At 33.6% G+C, this 21999-nt stretch overlaps 1 protein-coding gene across 2 annotated transcripts in view; it reads left to right on the plus strand.

The window, feature by feature from the left end:
* The window catches only part of Pkc53e (Protein C kinase 53E), a 60849-nt gene extending 38929 nt beyond the window's left edge, over positions 1–21920 (plus strand). The window contains exons 4-14 of one of the 2 annotated variants that reach the window (XM_083098981.1): positions 590–698; positions 8072–8200; positions 12784–12937; positions 13525–13753; positions 14048–14179; positions 14260–14433; positions 14952–15043; positions 15481–15682; positions 16138–16326; positions 16531–16671; positions 16750–21920. In XM_083098981.1, coding sequence (XP_082955107.1) covers positions 590–698; positions 8072–8200; positions 12784–12937; positions 13525–13753; positions 14048–14179; positions 14260–14433; positions 14952–15043; positions 15481–15682; positions 16138–16326; positions 16531–16671; positions 16750–16902 — 1704 coding nt within the window. In that variant the 3' untranslated portion in view covers positions 16903–21920. The remainder of the gene's footprint in view (positions 1–589; positions 699–8071; positions 8201–12783; positions 12938–13524; positions 13754–14047; positions 14180–14259; positions 14434–14951; positions 15044–15480; positions 15683–16137; positions 16327–16530; positions 16672–16749) is intronic. The other variant, XM_083098980.1, reaches the window with a different exon arrangement.
* The last annotated feature ends 79 nt before the right edge of the window (positions 21921–21999 follow it).

Here is a 21999-nt window from a genome sequence, read left to right on the forward strand (position 1 = left end):
CTCTACACCACAAAACACGGAAATTTATTTTACGCCATTGCTAGGAGTCTGTTTAATTTCGCAATAAAGCGAAACTTCTCTCTTTCAGTTTGTCCAATTATAAACTTTGCAGATCTTAGTTCGACGAAAAACGAAACAAAAATTATTTTATGTTTCTGGTTAAAAACTTTGCACAAACATATCTAGATGTAGGTCGACATTTATATAGATACTCACAACGAAACAGACTCTGTAACAGGAGTTCAAATTGCACCTGTGCAATACACTCTCATCAACGACGTCTCATCGTGATCGTGCGCGCCACCTTATCCTTTACGTTCATCATCATGTGGTCTACGTGCACATATATATATATTTCCTCTCTTGTTGCTTCTATCTCACTTCAGCTTTTGGGTTTAGTGCGGAAAGAAAATGAAAGAAATAAAGAAAAAGGGAGAAGGGCGACAGAACTTAATGCTTTTTCCTCTGGAACTCAATTCCCCTCCGATCTTTTCGGAATATCAACGTTACCGTCCGTCTCGATCTTCGATCATGCGAGATTAGATTGCAAATGAAGGACCGGGCTTTCCCGGGTCTTTCTTGTTCCCAGGCGAGCCAAAAGCACAAATGGGATATGTTCACGTTCCTGACGCCGGCCTTCTGCGACCACTGCGGCTCGATGCTTCACGGGCTCGCCCATCAGGGACTCAAGTGTTCAGGTAGAGTTCGAAAAGCTAACAATAAGTCGGGAAAGTTAAGCCCGCGTTGCGCGCGTCAACAACACGTCGCCAAATCCATCAAACGATCTCAGATATCTCGACACATCAATCCCGACCTATCATTATCACCACCATCACCATCACCACCACCAATCACCTTCGTGGTTCCACAGGAATGCGTTTCCCATCTGGGTCGGCTGAATGCCTCTGTCCCGGTAGAGTGATCGATCTGACGGCCGATGTCAAAATTTTGGACATTCGATTTGATTATGGAATATTAGATAAGCTATTTTCTCACCGACGTAATATAAATATGATAATGAGCTCGATCTAATGCGATAAAAAGTTAAAAAAAATTATTTCTTAAGAAAAAGAAAGAGAATTCAGCTCTTCACATACCGTAGTAATATAATAAAAAAATGTGAAAACAATATTATTTATCTTTACAAAAATATAAATTTTTAAAAATTTCTCAAAATTATAAATTTCATAGAACATTTTGAAGTCCAGAATTGCAAAAATTACAAGGAATGATTATTTTTATTCTTGCATTTTTTTTTTGTTAAACTGTATACAATTCATGAATATTATGAAGCAGTAAAGGCGGTTTTGTGTTACTGACAATGACTTTTCGCGGTGGAAAAAAAACGATTATGTTACAGTTTCATTAAAACATTTTAATGGATGATATATGTATCATTACAAGAGCAAAGTGAGAAATAAACCGATAAAAAAGAATATCGAAAATCCATCGACAGTTCAAACAAGTAATTCGTTATACCGCTATTAATAGCTAACATATCGATATCGCGCTTCATCGTTGCGCTCGTTTCGCGCGCTTATTCGGAGACCCAGTTACAGGCTTTTCAGATTACGAGGCCGCGTGCACTCGTGAACAACAGGTATACAAAAGTGCTAGGCAATTTAAGTTCTTTATTTTTTTGTAGTTTTTATCTCACGATGCATTAAATCGCCTTAAAGTTATTGCGGCTAATTTAGAGCATAGTTCAATAATAAAAAATAAATAATAATAATAAAAAAATTGTTTGTTTTAAAAAGGATGTTTTTATTTCCAGTAACATTGAACTATCGGTTATTAGCGTAACATTTATTAAAGAGTCAAAACTTGATTTAATTATGCCACGCTGTTAGCACAAATGTATGTGAAATTTTTATTTGTAATGTATTTAAAATGAGAGATAAATACACACACAAATTTTTATTATTTAAATAAATAAAATTAATTCAAGTATTTTTTAATTTTAAGGCAATCACTCTTGAATTCACTTAACACAGTGATGTGATAATAAATTAAAACTTTTTAAAAACAGTATTATTTTTTTTCGATTTTTGTCGAAACATTTTCTCGAAAGTAGTAAAGACATTTTGAAAATAGATTATTCATCGACATTTATTTTCAAACAGTATCTAAATAACTACAAATTAATTAAATATCTTATAAGAAGAAGTTCATTATACATTTTTTTTATTAGAAACGCGACAAATTTACTATGAAAACGTGTCAAGCAAACTGATCAAATGTTAGCACCGGGATATCAGACAGAAATAGATGTCGGGCTGAACCCAGATGGGGCGGTATCGACCTTAGGAATAACAAATGTTCCATGGATTTTCTTCGTCGTTTGTGAAATCCCGAGAGAGCATCTCGGAAATGCACACATAAGGTGACTCGAAACTCCGTATCTCCAGTAGTCGCGCGCGCATCTGTTTTGAGTAGATTCAGGATCGTGTATCCGAGAATATTTCGCTTCGCCAGACATTTTGTCCGAGTGGACGAACGCCTCGAAGCGTGGATTATACATGAGCTTACGAACCCGACAACTTCCGGTCACCGATTCCTGGGAGGAGCCAACGTAAAATTATGCAACACATCTTAGCACTCTAAATTTGAAAAATTCGTCAAGAATCGTACGATATCATCAATTATTCGAACGTGTTCTCGATAAAAAAACGTTATGAAAAACTTGCAAGATCTTAAAAAATGCATTCGAATGATTGCTTTCCATTTATCTCACTTTATTGAATTTTTGGCCAAACAAATATTATGACAAAGTTGTGTATTAAGGAATTTTTTATATATATTTAGGAGCACAATTTTCTTTTCTAAGAGATTTTATGAAGCGAAGAGATTCCTCCCAGGATAATAACCACCGGTTATACACGATAGTGCCACTCGCGTCGTTTTTTATTTTCCTATTATGTTTTTCATTTTCGCGTTTACGATGGTTTTCGCGCTTTTATGATCATCGAATGTCAAATAATTCCACGAAACGAATGCGACATTATTTAGTTGGGGTCTCAAGACGATAATACTCGTATCTCCAAGTTCTCTTGGAAAAAGACATGTTTCTTTCACAGTCGGTTGATTACATTTGCCGATGGATAAAGTCGCTACAACCATCCAGAAATTGCGATTTTATGGCTTTTTTTAAACAAAATGGATAAACGTTAAGCAAACAACTTTATACGCGTATAAATATCGCTGTTATATCAATGGTAATTTGGGATAAAAGTGTAGACCCATGTTTTTGTAATAAATGGAAAACTCCATATGTGGATATACATATAAAGCGTAATTTATTGGAATGGTCGATTTTTTTAATCACAGATATTTAATTATGGAATACGAGCGTGGAAGTTCAACGAATATTGTCAATTATTTTTATGTCATTAAATTTATTAACAGACACCATTCAAGGGACAAAAAGACGCAAATGACTCTTATAATATTATAGAAAAAATATATTGTATATATATATATATTGTTTTGATAGAAATTACATATTTTTAATGCACACGAAAATAAAATTATATCTTTTAATTGGTAAAAATGATATATAACATTTTTTCATTAAACTGTTTAAAAACTCGAGAAATTATTCAGATTCCTCGCTCTTTTTAACAGGATTCGGTTAAAGCTCTTTGATTCTAATTTACGAAAAAATTCAATTTATTACTTTCATGAATATAAAATATTTTTGCCTATATATAATTTTTAGTTAATACTTATAGTAATAAAATAGAGTAAATATAAATAATAATTTTAAATGTATAATATTTTACATCCAGAAACGTTTCCAATTGAGATTTTTCCAATCGCGGATATTGAAGCAGATGCGATTTCGCCGAATTTAATTTTACCTGCTACGAATACACCAATTACCGCGAATAAGTACAGAGATTAATTCTGCTAATCTCTATGGCAGGAAAATGCGAGCTTATCAAAATTAAGCCACTTTCAATATCGATCGGAATAATAAAAGACATATCGATTCAAATTGAAGAATGTCCCAAAAAAAAAATACGAAATTCTATTATAATTTCCTCATTCGCAAGAGATCTCACTTAATCCTTGATTCGAGTGTGGTTTACTTTTCGCGCTCCGATGTCCTCGTCGCGGGTTTTACACGGGATTTAGATAGCGTAATTATCCTCCTGTTGCACCCAAAAGAAGCATTCCACGTCTTCCTCGATACGAAGAGTCGCTACCCCACATTCGAAGCTAAATCTCACCATCGTCTCTTCTCTCGCGAACTTCTTAAAAGAGTTTCTGGGCGACAAGATGCGCAATTATACGCTAACCGACACAGAAGATCGTGTACCGGGTATTAACGGTATCTCGTGAAGGGTAGATTTTTGCAAAACGGCAAGAGTGGCACAGATATGTATACCGAGTGTCTTGCTTGCTTTCTTACTAAATACGAAACCTCATCCGTACGATCGGTGAATTGAAAGAGAAACCAATCGACTGTATCAGTTCGTGATTTGAATCAACACGTGTATACATTATTCGAGATACACATAATAACGCGCTTTGTACGCAGCGCTAATGCAGAATATTAATACGACTGGTCTTACGTAGGTATACTTTACTTTCGGCCTTGATACATTTTTAATTGTGTTATCACAACTGTACTGTATTGTTGTTGCATCTAGCTCTCCTCTTCTCGTTCTCTCTGTCGTATGGACGACCGTCTCGTACCCATGTTCGACGACAAAGCGCGCGAGCAGAAACGTATTTTAATATACCATTCTCCATTCTTCGCCTATTCACCCGCCGCTTATTCATACCGGCGTATTCTAACCCCGCGTCATATCTATCTCGTCGAGTGTTGAACATCCACCGATGCACTATCATACGCATCTCTACATCAGTGTATTATACATATGTATAGATTATATATGATGTACGATTTAACGCATCGTTATCCTTGTTTCAACGAGAAAATATCATAATTATACGGTGTTGATTAATTTTACATATACAGGGTGTTTCTTAATAAGTGCGACAAATTTTAGGAGATGATTCTTTGCCGAAAATTAAGGGGGGTTTTTCATATAAACATTAAAAAGTTCTAATAAAAAATTGAATAGGAGTTATAATAAAATAGTTATAATAAAATTGAATAGGAGTTCTAATAAAATAGTTCTAATAAAAAATTGATTTGCTAGTTTCATCCTTACAATACGGGAGGCTGAAAAAAATATTAATAAATAACCTTTTTACTAGAAAATATCCACCTAATTTCATTTCTTTCACTTGTTCCAAATTTGAGAAAAAAATAAAAACCTAATTTTTACCCCCATTTTTGGAGGAGTGAACTCCACAGGAAGGGATGTAGGAGTATTTATTTATATGAAAAAGCCCCCTTAATTTTCGACAAAGAATCATCTCCTAAAATTTTTCGCACTTATTAAGAAACACCCTGTATATGTATTTATATGTAAAACTACGGTTTCCTGCGGCTACACATACAGCGAAATCCTCGTTAGAATAATATCTAACTGAATTTAATTATTAATTAAATTTATTTCTATTTTAAAGGGAATTTTTTTCGATTTTAATTTTAATGACAATTTTCTCGATCAAGTTCTTTGCAGGGAAAAGGACCCCGCGGAATCCTTATGGAAAATGGCTTTCGGTCAAATGTTTCGAAACTTTGCAAAAAGATAGTTCTCAACATGTAGATTAAAAGTGTCCATGGGCATGAAGCTCTAAAAATTCGAGATTTTCAGCTACAGCCATCCAAAGTGGTAGATTTTTTAATTTCTGCAGCATATTCCGAAGTTCGGCAACGGTAGCTTATCTGTTAGTTGGGTGAGGTTTTACAAAAAAGTAGTAAATACAAAAGTTTTGTAGAAACAAAAAAAGCAAAAAAAGCAAAAAAACAACAAAAAAAGTAACTCTGCCATTGACAGTTTCAAGCCTGTATTTAAAAAGAGGAGAATAAAATAACAAATACATGTATATATTTTCAATCTGTCACACACACACACACACACACACACACACACAATTAAGGCAGTCTATTTAGCACAAAAAATCATAAATCAGTCTTGATAATTCTCATGCTTCCTACATGCCTATGTTTCTTAAACTTTGAGGACTTATAACTTTCACTTTCCCCAACGTAAAAAGCTTTTCATAGGGTGTTTTGGAAAGCTTTCGACCGCAACTATACAAATATGCAATCATAAAAGTGCGAAGCTCTGGCCCAAAAATCAACCTTATTGGTTCAAACTCCTTCAAAAATCTACCACTTTGGATGGCTGTAGCTGAAAATCTCGAATTTTTAGAGCTTTATGCCCATGGACACTTTTAATCTACATGTTAAGAACTATCTTTTTGCAAAGTTTCGAAACATTTGACCGAAAGCCATTTTTCATAAGGATTCCGCGGGGTCCTTTCCAAAGAAAGTATAATTTTGAATTCTGTTGTAACTTTTAATTTCTCTCAAATACTATGATATATATAATTAAATATTGAATTAAAACACTTTGTAAAAGGATAAAATACGCTTAAGCGAATGATAAAGTTTTATGTGATTGTGTCAACGTTTTATTTATGGTTGAAGGATTTGTATACGTGGCTTAGTATTTTGAGTACTTGATACTTTAAGGATTATGTAGGGATATAACAAAAGTCCATGTATAAATTAAGAATTTCACTGTATGTATTTATTTAGATTACATGCACTGACTCGCGAGATATACGAGTTCCCTGTACATATGTATATACACACAAACAATGTTTGCCGTGCATGCACGTAAACGTTATATATCTATTACGTCCGTAGATTTATAGCGCCCACCTATCAGCGCGTAAATTCAAATAATCGTATAATATCTTCCCTTAACGGACATGCGAATCCCTGATTGCACACTGTATGTTGATCACTGGCGTGATTATCATTCGTGTTACTCGCAATTTAGCTTTTTGTCGACATGTATTTGTACACAATTACACACGTCACTATCTATCATTATTTGTGCATCGAACCTCTCATTACTTTTACATATGTTTACGCACTAGATAGTCAAAAAAATTTTAACATATGTACGCGTGGGAATACACATCATTACAAATGAGATCCTATGTTGTAGAGATAGTTTCTTAATTTTTGTAAAATACAATGCGTTTTAAATGATTTTATTTTACTGTTGAATTATTAATATCGATTAACAATTTTAAGAATTGAAGAGCGAATCGACATTTTTAAAGGCTCATTTACCTAGATTTATCGCAACAATTTTTGCTCCATTAGCTCTCTTTAGATCGACAAAAAGCAGTTATTCTTATATATACTCCCTCATTAGAGTCCTTCCTTCGGGTTGCAAGTTTTAAATTCGATTCGCTCTATGATCCCATTCACTCGCCGTTTCACGTTGGTGTTCTCGCAACACGTTTTATATAATACATATTACATTTTCATCAGCATGAAACAAAAGTGAACATTTTTTCCATATTTTGAAACGCGAATTTTTTCGGTATTCAGTTTCCGTAACAATATATTTCGGCAGTTTATTTTGAAAGTGATGTTAAAAATATCTCGAAATATGTTTTATATATTTATATATTGTAAATATTAAAAAATATACACGCACATTTTAATTGGTGCATTTTTATTGCGTCAAATCATTTTTTCTGGTGAACATTTTTCTTTATTCAGATATTAATTTATTTAACATAAAAAAATATATATACATATATATTTTGCATGTAGTTACGTTTGAAGCGTACTTTCAAGATAAACTACTTTCGTAATAAATGTCTCATTTATATTCCTGAGTCAGTTTATCTTCCACGCGTATATAGCATCTCCAGCGCGTGACCGCAGCTGTATTCGAGAATCATTTAAGTTTTAAGACATCGGATGCTGATTTAGGAATATTTAAAAAACCGCGAACGAACCTACTCCCTCTCCCTTCCGTCCATAATTCGAGGCGCGAATGACAGCTGCGGTTTCGTCTAAAATTAATTGCACGAAGGGTCGATCTGATCGCGATAAAGAGAAAAAGAAAGATTAATCATAGTCGATGCTGATATAATCGATAATGATCTAATGACGTAGCATGCGACATGAACGTACACAAGAGGTGCGAGGAGAGCGTGCCGAATCTATGCGGATGCGATCACACCGAAAGACGTGGTCGTATACACCTGCACATCACGTGTTCCGGTGGCAAACTCACCATAGAGGGTAAGTTCATCAATTTATATTGATACTGATTTCGACACTTCTTTTTTCCAACGTTTTTGCCTCGAAAATCAACTTCTTAAAAATTCTCGCGCTTTTCGATATTTTAATCTCACAATCATCAGTTATGTACTATTACTTATGTATTATTATATCAGATACTCGAAGCAGAACGCTATCACGATCTTTGATATGTTTTTTTAAGTTATATTTTATTTATACAATTATTGTTAATGAATTATTCAGTTTCTCGTTCTCTTCCAATCAAGTTCTTAGATTAAAGTGGTTTACTACCTGAGAGCGTAATTATTACTATATATCCTAAGAGAGAGTTGTCTTATATTATTATTACATAATATTATACGATTTGATGACGGAATATATTTTGCTCCTGCGATTATTTATTTATTACAACAATTTATAACAATATTATAGTAATTTATAACAGTATTTTATGGCGATATAAATTATATGTCTTTTGATGATATAAGATATATTTTTTTTACTATAAAAGAACATAAAAAAAAATAAATCATGTATGAAAACTAATGTACATCAAAATCTCATTTTTATCCATTTATACCAGTATTTCTCATTAAATGATTAAACATATTCAACCTGCTCTTTACATTTTTCATGGCAGTTAAATAATATTGAAAAAATAACCATAATCTCATAGTGTGTGTTACGACCTTGCGTTTTATATACAATATAAAATTGCGTTTTATATGCAATATAAGACTTTTAATTCAATTAACTTTTGTGAATTCTCACAATTCAATCATACCGCGAAAAAAAATTCCGATTTAAATTTTGCACAGTAAGTACTCGTCAAAATGCCGTTTCCTGTCGAATCTGTGTCATGATTGCGATGATGTAATTTTCACAGCGAGGTTTCGAACGATGGAAAAGCATCGTTATTTCCTTTTTAACGAAAGACCGTTGTGAGCAAATCGATTAACTAGGATTTATTCATCGATTGCTACAATTCAACGAATTCAACGAATTTCTAACAAACGTTCAAATTAGAGATAAAGGAAGAGCAGAGAAGAAATATTCATAAATGGCGCGATATTAATATTATAGTTTGTTAATGACTCTTTATCAGCTAGACTTACGAATGTTATTCGTTTATTAAAATTAATTAGGGCCCTTCTCTTTTCTTCATTCTACGATTTAATAAAACAGAGCAATGTTATCGTCATCCTTGCTTTCGAGGTCGATCGTTTCGGATAAATACGAATGGTATAACACTATGGTGTCAGAATTCTTATCGGTCATATCATTTATAATCGAGCACGATAACTGTAGACGTTATAAGGTGTTATTACTGCAAGGACGAAATGATTCTGAATATCATTACAACCTGAGAGCGTAATTATTCGCAGTCGCTCCTGACGTATATATATATTCGCCACATCCTCTAAATTCGCCGCGGCTAAAGTGCATTAAATTTTCCATGATTCTCATCAGATCAGTTTATCGAGGCTGATGCTGCTATGAGTGGCCTCGGCTTAACTTGTCTTAAATGCACAATAATATTACATTTCATAGATTGCACGTGTCTGAATCGTAATACATTATTATATTTGTCACCTTCGTGAATCATTTTGCATTAAAGGTATCTTAAAGGTCTCTGTTCTCAGGCTCAGATTGCAGAAATTCGCTAACTAACAAGCAGTTATTAAGTAATAGTTTTAGGGTGATAATTTTCTGTCGCAGCATTACGTTTTTAATTGTGAAAATATGTATTTTAACTCTTTTTAAGGAATTCGTTTTTTGCATTTTAATATTTGTTTAGCTTGAGATATCTTAATTGGATATATTGAATGTTATCATTTTATTTGGTTTCAAGTCGTATAAAGTCAATTATAATAAATTATTATGGATAAATATGAATAGATGTAAATTAAAAAATTGACTCATTATGTGAAATATAATATAATATCGTAACATACGTTTCTTATTATTATATATCTGCGAATTTAAATTTTGTATAAATTTCAAGCGGTTTGTATACCTTGTAATTGATATTCTGTTTTGTAATAAAATACCAAAAACTCGAGTAAATTATCAATAATACACTGATAATAATGAGCTTTGTTTTGTGAGCTGACCAAGCTTGCATGTGTCTGCACGATGAATCGACGAGAACGGTTATATTTCAAGATTAAATATTTATTTATATATAAATTTTTCTTATAATCTATTTCTCTCTGCAGTCGATTTACGAGAATTATAATTATTTATAATATTCCTATTAATTGTTAATTTTTTAAACAATCATTTTAATTTTTAATATATATAATAATGATTATGCATATTAATATAAATTATATATAAGAAATTTTTTTATAAAAATAAACACAAAGATCTTTTTTTCTTACATCATATCATTATAGATATCTCAAGATTAAAGAAAACAATAATTTAATATAATAATTTAATTATTGTTGATTATAAAAATAAATGAGCAATTAATATATAAGGAATAAATAATTAAGTAAGTTGTGAGAAAATTGCTTACCCCCTAGGGTTACTTCGCCGTTGCACGATGCTTTTCCGGGCCTTTGCTATCTCTCTTGTCCATCCTTTGATGCTTCTTTGGCACTTACACTCGCGAAAAGACGATTAGTTATGATCGCGCTTGCACTAATTACGTACAATGGAACAATCGCGCGGCACTTTGCACGATACTCACGACATTAATTGCACGCGACGCGCACTTTATTAAATTGCGATGGAGGAAAAACGCGAAAACTTTGCTCGCGCAAGACTACGATTCGCTTAGCGCTAGAAAATTACGCCAAATTACGCATGTCACTCACTGCGACACGATATCTGTCGCTAAATAGTATATGTTTTTTTCGAAATGATTACTATCTTGTATTCTAACGTAAGTGTAAATGCAAATAAACGAGATAAAATTGAAAATAAATATCCGCGGGTACAATATCTCTCCGAAAATACATACCGACTATTTGCCTATTTGCATGATAAATCTCGATTGCGAATAAATCACGTAAAATACACGCTTTAGTGAAAATTATTGATATACAAATGCTGAATTTTTACTATGCTGTGCTAATAAGTATTGAAATATATATAATTAAATGTGACTTTGTTTATTAATTAAACAACTCGACTTGGAATCGATTCATTATAACATTTTAACTCCAATTAAAGACCGAAAAATTCAATAATAACATCGGTTATTCTGATATCGTGTGATAGGAATCGAATTAATGGTTTATTAAGACGCAATAATTGCAAAAATTAATCGATCGCGTAAATTGATAATCGTTAATTGTAATGATTGTATATAAAGGAAATGTTCGTGTTTGATGTGATCTTGTAATACTTCGTTACGTTCGTCTCGAGAAATAATATGATGTATATAGTAATCATTTCAAAACGGAGCGACTTATGTGACTACCTTTTCGCTCGAGTCTCGAATCGCGAATGACTGAGCAAGGTGACTGCGTATAAACAACAGCGCCGGCAATGTTGCCGAAAACAAACGTCGAGTTTTCCGACATATTACGTGTTGTTTTTTTTTCTATTAGTCATAGAGGTCTTCCTTTACAAAGGTATAATAATAATATTTTTCAATTGAATCCGTGTGTTTACTCCTTTATTGTTATGGTGTCTCTACAAATATCTATTCTCGCGTCCTCTATCATATTTACTCTGGTCGTGAAAGAGAATAAAATTTATCTTTAATATAGGATTATCATTTATATAGGCGAGAGAGAAATCCCTTAATAAATTTAGAAAATATTTGCGGCACCCGCTGCGATAACATCTTGCCGCGTATCGCAATATTTTCATCTAACTGTAAGTGGCTCTCGACAAGCATTGCGGGAAAACGGCGTGTCGATTCCCTCGAGGCTCTTATCACCTGTCGATTATCTCGAAAATTAGGTTTCTTCAAACTCATTCGCGGTAGCGCCCGAATGTACCAGGATATTACACCGTCCTCGAGGTTTAATCAAAGTTATCGATAAAACCTATTAGAGGTTTCTTCGCGCGAAACAAAGCGCGACTTTTCTCCACGTAATTAAATTTTTCTTAGTCACATTTCATTTCTCTAGCTAATAAAGTATTTATTAATTATTATAAAATGTCAGACATATATATTAAATGTAGAATATAAATTATATAATCAATTTCTCTGCAATATAAGAAAGATTGACGAGTGTTTTAATACCATTTAATGTTAAAAAAGAAGAGAGATTGTGTGCAAGGAGAAGATTCTACAAGTCTCGTCTAATTTTCAGTAGTTTTGAATCATATGATGAATTAAATTGATATATAAAAAATACATAAATACATGTGATTGGTAGTAGAAAAAATTGATAATACATGTATTTTAAAGTTTATGACTAACACTGATAATGACGCACTATTTTCTAGATTGTTTTTAATACGCGAAAAATTTTTCGTTTGTAACAATATCGATGCTAACATATTTTTCGAAACATCCTATGCGAAATTCGTTTTCCGATAAATGTATGCTCCGGAACTTATTGTGTATCTTTCCTCTATAAATTCTCTCCGAAAGAATTTGATTTGTTCGTTCGCAGTGCGTGAAGGACGAAATCTTATTCCGATGGATCCGAACGGGCTATCGGATCCTTATGTTAAGCTGAAGCTAATCCCGGACTCGGACAACGTAAAGAAGAAAACAAAGACAATCAAGGCGTGCTTAAATCCAGAATGGAATGAGACACTCGTCTTGTAAGTTGCTTCGCTTGCTTGTCGAGTTTGATTTATGACAAACATTTAAATATTTATTCTTGAAAATTTTAAGATGCGGATGTGTTTTCTTTTTAATGATAAAGCGATTCGAGATGTTTCCTTCCAACTGTGTGAGTTTCACGAGTATTAAATAGCTGAAAATAATACACCGTTCATTTGTTAAATCAACTACTTAGGTACACAAACTCTGTAATTTCGGCTAAAGTGAATTTGATGATTTGATCTTGATGTAAAATATTTCCCAAATTATACGAAACATCAAATTATGTGCAAGAGATTTTAAGTGTTTTTTTTTACTTTATAAAATTTTAGTTTTTTGAAAATTTTAATTTTTTCTAACAAGGAATTATATATTGACATTTTACTTATCAACATTGTTTAATAAATTATATAATAACATGTTAATCGATTTTTGAAATAAATCAAATGTTTTATCTTCTCAATTTTTTCATCTTAAGACATATCAAAGGATTGATCGTTCAAATAGGAAGAGCACATCTTTGAAATTGAAAATCGCTATTCTTGTGAGATAAAGCAGCGTTTAGCAATCTGGCTTTTACTATTAGCGACCTGAAACCCGAGGATAAAGATAGGCGGCTGTTGATCGAAGTATGGGATTGGGATCGAACGTCCAGAAATGATTTTATGGGATCTCTATCTTTTGGCATATCGGAGCTTATCAAAGCGCCCGCGAGTGGTTGGTTCAAGCTCCTCACTCAAGAGGAGGGTGAGTTCTACAATGTACCTGTTCCTGAGGAAGGCGTCGACCTCGCCGAGCTTAAAACCAAAATGCGGGTATTTATTTACTTGACAAATGTTGCAATTTATGTTCAAAATATAAAAGCAGAATTTTAATATAAATATTTATTATTTTACGATTTGAAGTGAAAAATTAATGAAGAGTCCTTTTGAAATATCTACTTCAAATTGTGAAATTGTTATTTTGATAAATATAACAAAGTGACTTCAAAATAACTTACTAAAATCGAAATGTTATATTTATCTTTTATTTCGTATTTCGAATAAAATAATTGCCTAGATATCTACAGTATGATTCGTACGCGGATATATTTCACGAATTTTATCTAGAAAACTTCGGTGACAAAGAAGACACATGCGGCCCAAGATAAGGACGTGCCGCACAATATGGGCAAGAGCGATTTGATACGAGCTAGCGACTTTAATTTCTTAATGGTACTCGGCAAAGGCAGCTTTGGCAAGGTGAGTTTTGACGATCTCGAGAGATGATTATACCTCGAATTCGACTGCATCTCAATTTCGGGATCGATAATGAATTCAAGGTCTTGCTGGCGGAGAGAAAGGGAACCGACGAATTGTACGCTATCAAAATCTTGAAGAAGGACATCATTATCCAGGATGACGATGTGGAATGCACGATGGTTGAGAAACGTGTACTCGCGCTCTCGACTAAACCGCCTTTCCTCGTGCAATTACATTCTTGCTTTCAGACAATGGTACGAAAATACTTTTTGGCTAATCTGGATTACAGGATAATTTTTTTTTATTTAGATTATAAATTTTAAAGAATATAAATGAAATATGAATTAACAGAAAATTTATTATTTAGTTTTTAATTAGATAAATATGTACATGTACAAAGTTTATTCATTTTTATCTCGTAATCTAGGGTTTTTATTTGTATGACGTAGTGTAAATTTCAAAATAAATATTAAAATATTTTGAATACATAAAATTCTAAAACAGAAAGTAAAAAAATTCTGTTGTACAGCAAAATCCAACTGAAATGTATAAAAAAGTAACTAAGCTCTCGTTTATTCGCGTTTTAAAAATTTGATTCAAACGTTATCAGAATGGTATAATCGGCTTATTAAGTTTTCTATTAAATTTTCACAAAGAGGGGAGCATTGAGCGAAAAGCACATAAGCTTTCTTGTATGCGGGCGAAATGATGAAAGATTAACTGAAACACTTGCTCGCGCTTACAAAGATCCGCTTTCTGCTTTCCATCTCAGGATCGTCTATACTTCGTAATGGAATACGTGAACGGCGGCGATCTGATGTACCAAATACAGCAGTGTGGCAAATTTAAAGAGCCGGTGGCAGTGTGAGTATTTTAACGTCCGTGAACATGCTCCGCTTTAACTTGCGGATCGATATCCTTAACTCTATTAAAGCGCCGTGAGAGACGATGACGACGACGCGACAACTCGAGAGCGATTCACGTTGTCGAACTTTCTCAACGCATTTCGAATACGAAATGAAAACCGATTGTATCCGAGAGATGCGTCTCGTCGAGACGGATGTTTGCGCGCGTTTGTATCGTTGTTTCGTCGTCGTCATCATTTTCGTCGTGACCTTTCGCGATACGTTTTGCTCGTTAATCTCGACTGTATCCGTTGCAAAACCTCGATTATTTTATCTCCGTGTCCATGGCACGTTTCCATCGAATTTCGCACAAATCTTGTTCTCGTAATTTTTAGACTCATCTCGACGAGTATATCTCCCTCGCGTCGATTTACGCGTCTCTCTCCACATTCGCAGATTCTACTCGTCTGAGATAGCGATCGGTTTGTTCTACTTGCACGCACGCGGCATCGTCTACCGCGATCTCAAGCTCGATAACGTTCTACTGGATCAGGACGGCCACATAAAGATCGCCGACTTTGGCATGTGCAAGGAAGGCATCACTGGCGATAAAACTACCAAGACCTTTTGCGGCACGCCCGATTACATAGCGCCGGAGGTAAATGTTTCAACAGAACTTGTAATAACTTGTAATTATCTTGAAATATTAACGAATGATACACACACACATTGTAAATTTCAAAATCAATTTTTCTTTAGCACAAATATGGCGAGAGGTATATATTTCTTATAATTTTATTTTAACTTTAATTTTCTCTACCTTGGTAAGGTTTATACACTAAATCTCAAATTAAAATTTTGTCAAAATCAATTTTATTACAAGTAAAATATTACTCTTCTTCAAGGAAGCTTAATTTTCGATAATTAATATTTTATTTTTGAAAATTATAAACATCTCGTAATTTTTACTGCAAAAATCCACTCTGAATTTTGCAAGAGAAATAATATCGTATATTTTAGCTGTATATAATCCAGGATATCCGATAAAATTGAGCTGAAATTTTGAAACGATCTTACCTATCAGAATTATGTTGTTTTTTTATTCCTGCGCAGATTATCTTATATCAACCTTATGGCAAATCCGTGGATTGGTGGGCTTACGGTGTATTGCTCTACGAGATGCTAGTGGGTCAGCCACCGTTCGATGGCGAGGACGAGGACGAACTTTTCTCCGCGATTACGGACCATAATGTCAGTTATCCGAAGAGTTTATCCAAAGAAGCTAAAGAAGTTTGTAAAGCGGTAAGCATGCCTTCTATATCCCAGTATTACCTCAATAGCTTCCTGGAATTTAAATAAGTTTAAATAGAGTTTTAGACTTATTTAAATATGTTCTGAATAATCTCCTTTAAACTGTGTAACTTTTCATTTCGATATTAAATAAAATTTATTTTTTTATTCATTCATGTGGCTATGAATTTTTAATTCGCACGAAATTTGTTACAGTTCCTCACAAAGAATCCGAGCAAGAGATTAGGATGCGGATCGCGCGGGGAGGATGACGTGCGGAGCCACGCGTTCTTCCGTCGTATTGACTGGCTGAAAATAGAGAACCGTGAGGTGCAACCACCTTTTAAGCCAAAGATTGTAAGCATTTGTCACAGACAAATATTTTGGAATTTATTGAAAACAAAAATGTTTTCAACCATTGTCCTTCGTTTGCAGCAACATCGTAAGGACGTGAGTAACTTCGACAAGCAATTCACCTCGGAGAAAACGGATCTGACTCCTACGGATAAGCTGTTCATGATGAACTTGGATCAGACGGAATTTATGGGCTTCTCGTATCTCAATCCAGAGTTTGTGCAACACATTTAAGCGGAATACTTTATCTCAGGCTCATATCTTAACCTTCACTTCATTTCTCGTCCTTCATCTTTCTCTTTGTCACTCAGGACTCTTTCATCCCCCTCTTGCTCTTTATCCATTTTCTCCTCCTCTCTTTTTCTCTCGTTCTATCTCTGAATCTCGCTATAGCATTTTCGTGATAAAAACGAGCGAGAATTTGGTGGGCTGTCGTTTTTGAATTTTGTTTCAATTCATGCGAAAATCTCCGATGTATTTTAAGCAGTCGCACGATAGCCAATTGTATCACTACGCTGTAAGAAAGGTAAAATAAGAGAAAGATATACGGCGTAGGTGCTGAGGATTCGAATGAATCCAAATAGCTATCGTGAGAAAAAGATGAATGAACGGAGAAGTAGCACGTAAAGAAGAAATAGTACGATAAGACGGAAATTTCAAAATCGATGTCTTCGTTCTCTGCGTATATTATTATGCATTTACTTCAGTAGTCTCTCTACTGTCGCCTTCCAGAGTATATATAATATATATATATAGGACGAATGAATGAATATATATGTGATTATATATACATATACATAATATATATATATATATACATAAAATCATTACGGTATATATTACATACATATATATATATATATACATAAATAATATATATTATACATTACAAATTTCTATCGATATTTCGTTAACGTTGCACTTCTCGTCGGTTTAATCTTCTTAAGTAGCAAATCTTTAGAAACTTGGGTCCTTAGATTTTCCGAATTCACGACGAGTTGAGAATTTATTAGTGCTATTTCGAGATTGATTCTCATTCTGACATATATATATACACACACACACACTCAGATATATACGCATACATACATATATACATATAGAAATATACTCACACGTGATATTCACCTGAACACATAACACAAAATATATGATATTTTTTCCTTTCTCTCTTATTCGTTGCGAAAGTACGAATCTAAAGTGTCTTTTCTAGTTTTTCTCCGTCGTTCTTCGATAGGAACGCGGATACGACTACAGGAACCATGCTCGATAAATTCTCGTATGTATACATTATATCGGTAAGTAATAATACAAAACGCGATTTTGATGCGAGCCGGGGATGCGCTGAGTCGATCGCGGCCTGTTAATAATAAGTGAAGAGCTCATCGCGTCGAATAATAGAGAGGACGATATCTTACAACACAAAAGTCTCGCATTTATGAGAGGGGGGACTAAAGTTGACAATATAAACATCGGCGTGTGCGCGTATAGAAATTCATGTATTCTTCGTTGAAGTAAATAATAATACGATATTGCGATATTATTCGACACGATAATATTTTACACGCGGGATGCGCGAGAGAGAGAGAGAGAATATACAATTAACTCGAATATACTCTCTACAATTATGTAAAATTTTTTACCGTACCGTTGTACGAACGGATTTTCTGATTTTACGTGTGATATATATTATTATAGATACGACGCGAAGAATTTTTATTCTCGTGGTATCATTATATATAAGGAAATAAAAATTTTATGAAAATAATGATAAGCATATTTATATCGCTTATGGATACGCTTATCATTATTATGAATAATGTTTTCCATGTGAGCGAAGGATTATTGATTTCGCATTGTCTTGACAATCGAAAGGATCAAGAACAGAGTCTTGGTCCACTTAGCGCTTTCCTCGCGCATCTTTATAATTATATCGGTGCGCTCGCTTTTCTCGCTAAGTCTCTCTCTCATTTGTCTCGTCGAGAAGGGCACAATTATCGGAGGGAGCTTAGGAAAACTTAGTACAAGCGAATATATAAACAAAAGGAAAGGCATACTTATGCAATGTTTTTCTCCTCTGTTTCTTCAACGATCGCGTGCGATCAATAATGTTGTTAATAATTATAATTGATTAATGCGCATATATAATTATATTGTAGACGTAGTTGACGAGCTCGCGACGCGAGCTTTCTCTTCGTTTTTGTACATCCAGTATTGGTAAATCGACGAGCGACTCTTCTTCGAGATTATTTATAAGATGCTGTTATAATTGATGTAATTACGTGAGATGTAAGACAAGGCAAAGAATGATGACAGAGTTTTTTTGCGCTGCAAATATCAAATCATTACAAGAAAATAATCGTATGTAATTGCTCGTCGAGTTGCCGCATAAACAGATAAAGTTCTCAAAGATAAGCTTGTATCCTTTTTCCCGTCTCGTGTCTGTCTTTTATATAAACGATGAATTTTCACGATTTAATCGCGTCTCGATTAAATGACTCATAATTTAATCACGGCAGGATTCAAACTCGCTACACGATATTCTTGCAACTTGAATGCATCGTGAAATTGTATTCACCGAGTAGTGAGATTTTTCTTGTACAGATGTTATATCCCAATATCTTAAATTAAAAAAAATAATTAATTTTTTCGTTGCTGTATAAAAATACGCTTTTACGGGCACCGCCCTGGCAAAAGGATACGAGTTTGCGTTTCTTTACAACTTTGAGAGTATTAGTTATTATTGAGCGTGTTCCGATAATATAAAATATTTAATATAACTCTCTCGCCCTTTTTCTCAATGGGTGATTCGATATTGTCCTTCGATCGGACGCCTTCGCGCAGTCTTGTCGCGAAATCATGTTCTCATTTTAATATCAGGCTTTCTGATATAATTTCGGGGAATCGTAACTCGCAAATTTATTAAACCAACCAAATTTTCTTCTTTCTTGTATAGCGTATATATACATTGTTAATTATAATCTATATATATTATCATATTATATATATTATAACTATATTATTATACATATATATAAGTCGATGTGGTAGTTGGCACACATTAGCTCTCTACATATCTTGTGTTCTGCGCATTCGTTCGCGTCTTTCGGATAATACGATTATGCGATATATTTTTCGCTTATCTATGACATTATAGCACCTTTAAGTAATGTAATAAAAAAATTATTACGCATGTTAAAATAAAATGTACCATTCCACGTTCGCAGTCACAAATCTGATGCCACTTTTATGAAAGATACGACGATAATATTCGTTGCTAAAGCGGACCTCGAACATCCTTGCAGGAGACTGCGCGATCTGCGTCCGAAATCTATTTTTGTACTAAAAAAAGAAATTCAAGAAAGGGAGATTGTATCGCTTCTCTTCTTTCTCTACGCGTTTATCTAGTAGATATCTCGTCACAATTGTGGCACTTTCTAGTTTGTACGCTGGTTCAGGCGTTGTAAGAAGGCACCATTAAAGGTAGCTGATAAGTCACAATTGCTGACGCATCTATTTAGGAGAAAGAGAAGGAGAAGAGAGATGCGTTTAAGCCGCAAATTTTGACGAGAGCAAAAATACGATTTCGCGACAAGACATTTTTCTTTCATTTTAATCAATTGTAGATTGTTATCTATAAAATTATGTGATAAAAATTTAATTCTAAATAGTACATATTATTTTAATGTAAAATCTTTATTAAATTATCTTTCTCTCTCTCTCCTTTCTATTTCTTTGCGTTTTATAAAATGACTGTTTTCAGGAATGCAGACGCCATCTTTTTTTTCGAGGAATAAACGTGCAGATAATTGCACGCGAGTACGGCATATGTTTTTTATTAAAAATTTTCTTTTTGTACTGTTTAGAATTGAGTATAAAAAAGACATTGCGCATTGCGCTTACGTGAAGGAGCGACACTCTCATTCTTGGCAATCCACTCTCGCTTGTGCGTGACTGATCAGCGGCAAGAATTGGTTTGATGATGAATACTTGAGAAGTGGCAAAGTCTTTAATGAGAAATGTCAAATAAGTGATGGTGATTTTATAACAATGGTGCTGGTTTTTTTCTTAATAGAGACGTGGCATGAGATATTAACTTTCGCGGTAGCTGCGTCTCTATTGTCGATCTCTCTGTCTATCTCTTTCCCTTCCTTTCACTCACTCTTCCTTTAAACTATGTTGTTCCTTCTGTCTCTTTTTTCGAAACTCTAGTTCTAGATGTTCGATCTTTTTCGAAAGGTAAGGAGTAGAGTATATCCTTATTGATATATTATAGTTTTTTTTGAGAATATCGAGTTCGCGCGTGTTCGTTGATCGTGGTTCTGAATGAGAAAATCCTATCGAAAAATTACGTCGAGTCTTTTCGGAGATGAAAATGGAAAATGTGGATATGTTGACAAGCCGTGAGGAAAATTGAGAATTAAATTTAAATATGTAACATTAATATTTTTACTTGCTCCCTATCTTTGCACGTATTAATATATTATTGTGCATAAGATAACAAATTACTTTTCCAACGAGAAAAGAGATAAAATGTACGATGTTGAGAAAATATGCGCAAGATGAAATATTTTTCTTTCAGAACCGTGAACAATGTTTGCGTGCGTAACGCATTTGCGGCGATATTAAGTTTTAAGATATTTTATTCGAAACGTCTTTGCAGCAAAATGCTGGCAACATTTGATTTCAACACATTACAAGGATTTATTTTATCATAATTTCTGTAATGCGCTATTTTTGCCTTAACGTATATAGTTATTTCTCCAAGAAAATATCCCAACAAGTTTTTGGAAAAAACATTCACATATTAATTACCCTTGTAATTATTCGATATACATTTTCTAATTTCGTTAATAACGCTGCAAAGGCGTACGCATCACGTGTGTAATCGTGGAACGTAGTCGAGCGATTGATTAGCGCGTTATACTTAGCTCTTAAGTTAAATGAGAAGAGTAGCGAATAAAAAAGAACAAAAAAAAAAAAGAAATAAGTAAGAAAATAGGAAAAATATAGAGAGACATAGAGTAATATACATATACATATATATATATATATATATATATATATATATATATATATATAAGAGAATAATCGCGTGTAGAGCTCTCTATTTCATCCTACCATACTGTAATTAAATCTGTCGTTCTCCTGATTACAACGCCCATATATAATACACTTATTTACACATATACACGCATATTTTTAAGATGTTTTTGTGCATTTATAATGTCGTAATAAAAGTTCCGAATCTCTCTCGTGTCATAGCAAAATTTGCTAGACCCCTTGCAATAATATCTCGTCACTGTTTATGTTATATGTTTAAATAACTTT

This window comes from Camponotus vicinus, unplaced genomic scaffold (assembly GCF_025532165.1).
Source record: "Camponotus vicinus isolate PSW18456_S1 unplaced genomic scaffold, iyCamVici1.0 SCAF_5, whole genome shotgun sequence".
NCBI lineage: Eukaryota > Metazoa > Arthropoda > Insecta > Hymenoptera > Formicidae > Camponotus > Camponotus vicinus.